The following is an 8,753-nucleotide window of genomic DNA, read 5'->3' as shown; positions in this document are numbered from 1 at the left end:
AAAAAAAAAAAAAAGCAGCATTAACACCCTTGGGCATGCAGGGGAATGCCAGCCTGCCTCCCGACTTTCCTCCTTCCATCCCCTTTGTCTCTGACCTCCCTCAAACTTTATTTCTATCTCTTTACACCAAGAGAATTAACGCCCAAGCACAGATGGAACCATAGTCTAAGGATGATCTCGATCTCAAGGTGCAGCTGGGAGGGACCCCAAGGGAGCAGGAGCAGGAAAGGTGATCTCCTGTGCGGCTGGGGAAGAAAAGGAAAGAGCCAATGAGGACCCCCACCCAGCCCAGCCCAGCCCCGCACTCTGTCTCTTCCACAGGCCCTTTGGACAGGCGCTACGGCCCCTCCTGGACTCCATCCAGATCCAGCCGCCCGGCGGGAACAACGTGGGCAGACCCACTGGCCAGAGCTAACAGGACTGCAGGCTGCCCCGCCTCACCAGGGCTTTTCCTCTTTAAACAAAACAAACCCGACCAGATTTTCTGTTTTATAATTTTACATCAGAGCTAGCCACCAGGGGCTGGCTTTCCCAGTCTCCCAGGGAAGGAGCACGTCCCGCTGCATGTAGGCCGGCGCTGCTCAGAAACAGAACAAAACGCCACCCCACCCGCCTACTAGTATTACAGGACTTTATGAAGGCTGTCCTGTCTGTGCGTTCACTTCTGACGCTGCTTGGTGAGCGGCCTCCACGTGGAGAAGGGAGGGGGTTGCTGAAGCAGGAAGTGAGAGACCAGGGTTGGGGGAGTCTCCAGCTAGAACCTCTTCCCAGAGAAGGCCCCGGCTCCCTCCACCCAGGTGTTGAGGCCCAGGTGAGTTTTACAGCCCGCCCTGCCCCCAGCCCTGAAGGAGCTCCAGTGTGAAATGAACCAAAGTTTGGGGAGCCCTAGGAGTAGGCTCAGGAAGACTGACCCAACCTAGTGAGCTCCTTAGCCACCACACCTCCCTCTCCTCCCTGTCCCAGGCCCTGGGAGACCCAGCCAGAACATAGGGCAGGGGCAGCCAGAAGCTTCCAGAACAAGGGAGAGCCACAGCATGTCAGGCCAGAGAAAACAGGATAAAGCCATTCATTCCTCCTTCCACCGCGAGTGATGGCCAGGCCTCTGAGGCAGGGCTAGAAAACTGCCTTGCTGCCCATGGGGCCGCGCTTTCTCTGTTTAACTGACCTATCAGAGCAATGAAGGTTGGCACTGGGGGTAGAACCCCAGACCTTTGTCTGCAAATAATAAGAGAGCTTATTTGTAGCCCCTTCCTCCACCTTCCACCCCCCACCCCCCACATCTGCAGTATTAGGCAGGGAACCGAGCACCGTGTCTGCACTAGGAAGGTGCTCAGCTGTCACATAGGCTCGAAGCGTGGAGGTCGGAGTTGTCTCCTGATCCTCAGTGTGCTGAAGACACACATTACTTCCGTTGTGATTCTCCCGTGGAGGGGACAAGGTGGAGGTGCAGGTGGGCACCTTCTCAATGACCTTGTGCTAGGAATTCTAAGAGCAGGGAGCAGGCTGGGACACTCTGATCTGTCCTGTGAGCCTCCCCTACATTTGATTTTGGGGAGTCTTGTGTTGGCATTCTTGGGCCACACACATCCCCTCCTGCCACAGTTCCCCTGCCCCCCAGACTCTGTGATGTCGCTACTCCCTGGGGGCTCTGGCCTGCAGCTGGGGCCTTTCCTTGCCTCCCACCATGCAGTTGGCATGACCATGACCAGCTAGAAGAGAGGTGCTACCTGCCTCCTACTGACGTGGGACCTGGTCAGGGCCCTGTCAGTGATGACCAAGTGACAAGGTCAAGTGACATTTGGGGACTTTCAGGTTGAGGCTTTTCTAGACCCCCTTCATTTGCCAGTGTGCTTGGTGACACTATATTAGAGCAGACAGGGACCAAGCAGGTGGTCAGTGTGGCCCTGCGAGTGCGATTGAGCCTGAGGGGCATGGGCTCTAGAGGCCGGGTCTCCCTGAGAGAAATGGGCCCAGACCCTCACTCGGCTTCCTGACTTCATAACCTTCCCAGGGGAGCTCCAGCTTGCCCAGCCCCGCCCTCTCCCTCTCTCACCCCAGAGAGTCCCCAGCTTCAGGCTCTTCTCGCCCAGGGCTGTCTGGAGAAGCTCACCTGGGCGGGTCCTTGAGGGAAGCTGGGCCACTTGTTTGTTGAACAGCCCCTTTGTGCCCAGCCCCCAGCAGCTGTGCCAATGCCTGGGCCCGGGGACTTGTGGGGAGAGGGGGGGGAGGGGAGAGCATGGGCAGTCTGTTTTATCAGAACTGTGCAGAAAGGGAAGCTTTCCCTTGACCATGCCCCCCCCCCAGCTCCATCATTACCTTGGGAGCTCAGGACCCCAGCCCCATCCTCCCATTTCTCAGCCCACCCCAGACCTCAGGAGCCTGCTCTCCCGTGTGGCCAGCCCCTTCTCAGAGGGCGTGTGCAGGCGAGCCAGTGGGCAGTGACTAAGTGACTGATCGAGGAGGAGGAACAACCCCCACACAGGGCCAGGGGCCACAGGAACCAGGAAGGAGGGGGGAGGAGACTGTCCCCTCCCAGGAATGAAGGTCGTACCTTTGAAATTCCTTTATGTCCTTGAAGTCCAGCTAATAACGGTGTCTACATGCAGGTGTGTACTGGAACTTGTTGATGTTTTTCTAATGCAATAAACTCATCTCTGCCTGCTGCCTTGGTGTCTGCTCTGAGGGGCTGGGGAGGTGCCCACCTTGAAGCCACAAAGTTTGCTCGTTCCAGTCGTCTCCCTTCTGAGCGTTTCTGAGTCTAGTTGTCGTCTTTCTGGGTTGGGAACCTTGTGGATAAGAAGTGACAACAAGAAAAGGATGAAACGCCTTCTGTCCAGTCAGTTCCAACTCACAACCCTGCAGGACAGTGGAAGTGCCCAGAGGCTTCCAGGATCATCGCTCTTTCCAGGAGTGGACTAGACTGTCACAGCGCTCGGAGCAGCGGCAGGTGGGATCCAACCCCCCGGCCTTTTGGTTGGCACCTGATTGCTTTAACCACCGAGCCGACAGTGGTCCTGACATGGCAGTGGTACGGGGAGCACAGCCTGTTTATCAAGATGGCAAAAGAGCCCAGAGAGCCCGCTACTCGCCCAACATCACCACGCAAAAGAGGTGGCCAAGGAAGACCTGCGCCGGACCTGCTGGCCCCAAAGTGTGAGATCTGCCTCTCCCTGTACCCACCACCAAGAAGCAAATGTTTGCTTCCCGTTTCGGCTTGGCTATAGGCTGGCGCTGTGATTCCAGGGCCCTCTCCCCTCTTGGGACAGTGATCTCATTGAGCAAGTGTCAGGGTGCTTCTGATGCCCCCAGTGCTGCCTGTGGACCCAGCCTGGCTGCTGGTGTCTACACATCCAGTCGCCAGTGTTGAGACAGCACCTGGCATGGGCCCCCTGAGCGTGGTGCTATTACACACAGACCTGAGGTGTGGGTGTGGGCTCCCCTCAACGGATAAGCAAAATGGTGCAGCAACTAAGGAACCAGGGGGCACATGGGTGAGTTGGCACCACACTGTAGACTTCCTCCATGTTGCTAACAGGGATAAACAGAGGGTCCATCTCTCCAACAGGTCCAGGGGCAGGCGGCTTTGCTTGACAGCCGCTTCCTGAGAGCTGTCAGGTTCAGATCCAGGAGGCCTGGAGGCCTCTCTGAGATTGCAGCCAAAGGAGCCAGGCCCTTAAGCTGGTGAGCTACAGCCCACCTTTGGGGAAGGTAACAGAAACATGTCTGTCCCAAGCTTAAACCTTGTGATTCACGAAAGGCCAGCCCCACCAAGGTGATCTGGGATCCCACTGTGGGGGAGGCAACATTGAACTTTGTAACTTTGTGCTCAGGGGACAAACAGACCAGGTCCCTTCCCTGGTATTCCAGGGACGGAAGGCACACGAGGTAATTTTAGGGGGAGAGAGAGTGGCAGGCTAGTGCTTGAAGAGAATGTGAAGGGGGGGTGGCTGCTCTGGTGTAAGGTGCGAACTGAGACCTCAGCCCCAGAGAGCCGGATGAGGAGCATCCAGGCCGAGGGAGCCAGGGGTGGAGAGGGACTGCGCGGAGGCTGGAGCAGGGTAGTGGAATGCTGGGGAGGCCAGGCTGGCAAGACCTGGGCCCTAGGGGAAGCGGTCTTTGGGTTGACCGCAGCTGTGCTGCTGTGGAGAAAGGACTGAGCCCTGAGGGAGGGGACCAGCAGGCCGGAGTGAGTGCAGAGAACAGGGAGGAGATTGGTGCCTGTGTCCTGTGAGAGGGGACATGGACCCTGTAGACCCTGTGGTCTGTGCCCACCTCTGAAGAAGCACCGCCCCCAGTTACTGCGGCTCTGCCTCCAGGAGCTTGGTGAGCAGGAAGCAGAGCAACCTCGTGAGACCTGCCTTCCCAAGACGGGCAGAGGCCAGGCCTGTGGGGATGTGGGGCCACTGCCCCTGCTTCCACAGGCTTCCACCAGGCACCGCCAGTGGGTTTGGGTTCACTTCGATTTCTAAGGTTTTGTTTTTTTCCTAAAATGAAAATAGCTTTCCTGTTATTCCTGGTTATATGAAGATAATATGTATGTAGAGAAATTATACAAGTGAATAAAAATACGAAGATTAAAAGAAGGAAATTGGCCCAAATCCCACCAACCTCAACAAAGAACCCACTGGGAGGGCCTGCCTGGATGGGACAAGTGGTTTGCAATCAGCTGCAACTCACCCAAGGTGCCGTGCAAGAAAGGCCTGGCAGTCTGCATCTCTAAAGATGGCAGCCCAGGAAACTGCAGGGAGCACAGTTCTCTGAGCCCCTGCAGAGGCTCCTCCGGCAAGGTCACACTGCAGTGGGGGGATCTGGACACCAGGTGGCGCGATAGACTCGAGTACAGTACAAACTTGTCTCCTACACCCCAAGCACCCCTTAAGCCTTCAGCTTCACAGTCATCAAGGTCCTTTTTCAAACTGGCCCTCAGACCTTTCCCTCCAGCCGCACCTTTTGTCTGAATGAGGGTCCTTATCACTGCAGGGGGCTCACAGCCCTGGGCCTGCCTTTTCCTCCTCCCCACCTACTCCTCAGAGCACTCCTTCCCAAAACCTTCCTGGGCTCTCCCCACCCAGCTGGCCCCTTCCTCCTGGTGCCCACCCACCATTCTGAGTGCTCCCCAAGGGCAGGCCCACCGGGACTCCGGGAGAGCTTGATCAAGGGCTGCTTTCTTGATCACTGAAGCCCCCAGAAAGGGCGACCCTGCCCCACACTACCCACCCCCCTTGACTTGAGATATGCCATGTCCAAGTTCTCCACATGCTCAGAGTCCAGTTCTGACCTCTGGGAGCTGGGAGCTTAGAGTGAAGTCAGGCAGGGACAAGAGACCACTGACTCAAATGCTAAGGGGCAGCCACCTCAGCCATACCCTGACCCCACTCCCAGGAGGGGCAGTACTGTGGCCAGATGCCACTGGTTTTGACAGAAGGAGCCCCAAGGGGGCCTGAGGCAACCCAGCAACTATGGCCTTGTTTATTGTGAAAGCAATGTACGCATTTTGAGAAGTGGAGGGAGAAAACACCGTTATCAAGATCTCCCCGGCCTCCCTATCCCTGAACCAGGTGAAATGAAAAGCCCTGACCAGCCTAGCCTGGCCTGCTCTTCTCGGAAGCCTCTTTAAGTACATCCTGAGACACACCTCCAGTTTCCTGATGGCCCAGTGAAGCTGTCAGTGTTGACCCAGTTCACAGAACAGTCAGGCAGCAGGAGAAAGAGGCCAGGCCAAGTTCACCTGGCTGGGGAGACACAGACCCTGGACCTGCCTCCCACCCCACCCCACCCCCGGCTGTCCACCCCATATACCAATGTCCCCTCTGGCTGGAACTGCCTGCCCTCAGAAAGGCACACACTAGGTAGAGCTGGTCAACAAACCCCTCTTCACCCAAGACCGTGTTGACACTGGGTCTTCTAGCGACAGCCAGGAGCCCAGGAAAAGCATGCATTTGTGGCGAACAGAACCGACTGTGAATCTCAGTGGTCCTATACGACTCTGGGAAAGTCACTCTGCCTCCCTGGTGTCAGTTGTTGGGGGCCCGGGAGCAATCCTTCCTGGTCCTACATGGTCCTCACAGTCATTACTGTTTGAGCCCATTGTGTGCAGTCGAACTAGAAATGGAGTGAAAGGGGACTCGACTCAGAGGGTTGGTGGGAAAAGTGAGTGAAAATGTCCAGGACAGGAATCCCACCGCCCAAACCAAACCTGGACGCCACTGACCTCCAATCTCAGCCATCTGCTGGGCCCAAAAGGACGCAACATCTTCCTCTCAGGCCCTCGCCCTGTGTTTTCCAGTCCCTAGAACCCCCCTTTGAGCCAGCCAGTCCCTCCACCAGTTTGCTCCTCCCTCCTGCCAGGGCCTCCTGAGAGCCCTGACTCAGCCCAGTTACCAGGGACGGGCCTCCCTTGGAAAGGAACAAGGACTACCCGGCCTGTCCTCTTGGGCCTGTGCCTCCAGAGCAAGTCCCGCCCCTGCTCTGGGTTGAGGGGCGAATCCACGAATCCACGGAGAGACATTGTGAAAGGTATTGGCCAGGAGACAGAATACAGGTCTAAGGCACTGCTGAGCTGTCACCAACCAGGGGAGCTTCTCTGGGTCCTTGGAAAGAAAGGAGTGTCCTCCTCAGCAGTGCCCAGGGGTTGCATTTCATCAGTTCTTGGCTGAAATCTGTTTCAGCGTTTTATGCTGGGTTCTTAAGCTATGGGAACAGGCATGAGCAGTGAGGTATCAGCGATAACATCTGTGCGGGTGCCACCCAACCCACCTACAGGTGCTAAACCAGGAGGGACTGGGAGGGCCCTACCTAGTCCCAAAGTCACAGAGATGAGAGCCGGATGGAACAGGAATTGCAAAGAACAGGGTTCGGTTATCCACTCTCTCACAGGAGACAAAACCGGGCTTCTTTGCTATCTTCCTTCAACAGAAAGTACAGAAATTCCCCAGAGGAGAGCCTGGGTTTTGTGCCCCATGGACTCCCAGAACCCAGAACAATGAGTAGCACAACACCCTTGCTGAATAAACAAGCCAAACCTCTGGCAGGCCAGGGAAAACCCTGACTCCCTGGTGCCTCACACTCCAGTCTGGCTCCTGGGCACAGGCCTACTGCTGGTCTGATATTTTGACAATTTACCGATTGTGGGGTTTCGTGGTGGTTAGATGACAGTGAGCCACAGTGAGTGGATGTACCACAGACACATTCCAGGACTTTTTTTATTGGGTGCCCGGAACCTTGGCGAGTACTGAAACCTACAGATAAAGACACTGTATTGGGCTTACGTCCGAAGGTACTTGGTGTGGAAAGCTGCAGGTTACAGTGGGAGCCCCAACTCCATCTGGAGTCTTGACCTAAGCTCAGACCCCATCGGAGTTCTTTCTAACCCTTAACCAGCAACGTGGCAGCTTTGCCTTCAGGCAGAGTATGTTTGAAAGCAGACTGTAACAAAATAAAAATAATTTATAAATTATCAAGGGTTTGTGAGGGAGGGGGGAGCAACGAGGGAGCGGGGAAATGAGGAGCTGATATCAAGGGCTCAAGTAGAAAGCAAATGTTTTGATAATGATGATGGCAACAAATGTACAAATATGCTTGATACAATGGCTACATGTATGGATTGTGATAAGATTTGTATGAGCCCCCAATAAAATGATTTTTTTTAAAAGAAAGTAGACTAACTCTAATGACTAAGGTCTTATAAATGCTGAGGAGCAGGGTCATCTAAGGCAGCGGTTCTCAACCTATGGGTTGCGACCCCTGTGGGAGTCAAACAACCCTTTCACAGGGGTCGCCGGATTCATCACAGTAGCTAAATGACAGTGATGAAGTAGCAACGAAAATAATGTTATGGTTGGGGGTCACCACACATGAGAAACTATATGAAAGAGTCACGGCACGAGGAAGGTGAGAACCCCTGAAGATGCTAAGGTGTAACTAACCCCCTGCCCCTCCCGTTCTCAGGTCCTACAACCCCAGGGGAGAGAACCATGAACAAACCCCGAGACTCATGGACTGCTGGACCCTTTGAGCAGGCCACTGCCAACTGCGCTAAAAGGGCTCACATTAGCAGGTCCTCACTAGAGTGAGGGAAAGTGGAGTACAAGACACAAAATCCTCAGGTCCAGGCTTACTGATCAGACAGAGACTGATGGAACCCTTGAGACTATATGGCCCTTCAGACTGGAACTGAACATATCCAACTTTGAGCTCAACTTTCAGCCAGACCAGAGGCCTGACACGAGAATGAAGGGAGTATACATCCGTAGGAACAGTCAACCCCACGAGATCCAAAGGTCAGCACTCGCTGTGGGACAAAGCTCCGGGGGTGAGAAGAGATGAGAAAGGAGGAGGAATGGAGACACTAAGTGGTGAGGACCACAGACAAAGACAACACAGGAAATGTGGATGTCTGTCCCTGACCAAGGAGATGCCCTGTGTCACTCCCTACCTGCTCGCTGCTCTCAGGGAGGACACCTCCCCCAGTGCCAACGACATCACGAAAGTTCTGGGAAGTGTGGGCATCGAGGCCAACAACCAGCTCGACGAGGTCACCAGTGAGCTGAAAGGTAAAAGCATTGAAGAGGCCACTGCCTGGAGTATTGGCGAGGTTGCCAGTGTGCCTGCTGGTGGCACGGTGGCCGTTTTTGCACCTGGGGGGCTCAGTAGCCCCAGCTGCTGCCTCGGCCCAAGAGCAGCAGAGGAGAAAGCCGTGGGCTTTGGCTTGTTTGAATAAACCCACTTGCTGATACTGAAGCCTTTTTCTGTTT

The 8,753-nt window shown here is 55.3% G+C and overlaps 2 protein-coding genes across 2 annotated transcripts in view; both read left to right on the top strand.

Annotated features, from left to right (window-relative positions):
• The window catches only part of DESI1 (desumoylating isopeptidase 1), a 19,337-nt gene extending 16,673 nt beyond the window's left edge, over positions 1 to 2,664 (top strand). Inside the window, 1 exon segment of the mRNA XM_004700283.4 lies at positions 322 to 2,664. Coding sequence (XP_004700340.3) covers positions 322 to 415 — 94 coding nt within the window. The 3' untranslated portion in view covers positions 416 to 2,664.
• Positions 2,665 to 8,413: 5,749 nt separating this feature from the next.
• LOC101655955 (60S acidic ribosomal protein P2-like) lies at positions 8,414 to 8,719 on the top strand. Its single transcript, XM_045291033.1, has one exon. It carries the CDS (start codon positions 8,414 to 8,416, stop codon positions 8,717 to 8,719), a length of 306 nt encoding a protein of 101 aa, XP_045146968.1.
• The last annotated feature ends 34 nt before the right edge of the window (positions 8,720 to 8,753 follow it).

The sequence above is a fragment of the Echinops telfairi genome, unplaced genomic scaffold (genome assembly GCF_000313985.2).
Source record: "Echinops telfairi isolate 266 unplaced genomic scaffold, ASM31398v2 ScPeMD7_2;HRSCAF=8, whole genome shotgun sequence".
Taxonomy (NCBI): domain Eukaryota; kingdom Metazoa; phylum Chordata; class Mammalia; order Afrosoricida; family Tenrecidae; genus Echinops; species Echinops telfairi.
This window is presented reverse-complemented; position numbering and strand designations above follow the sequence as displayed.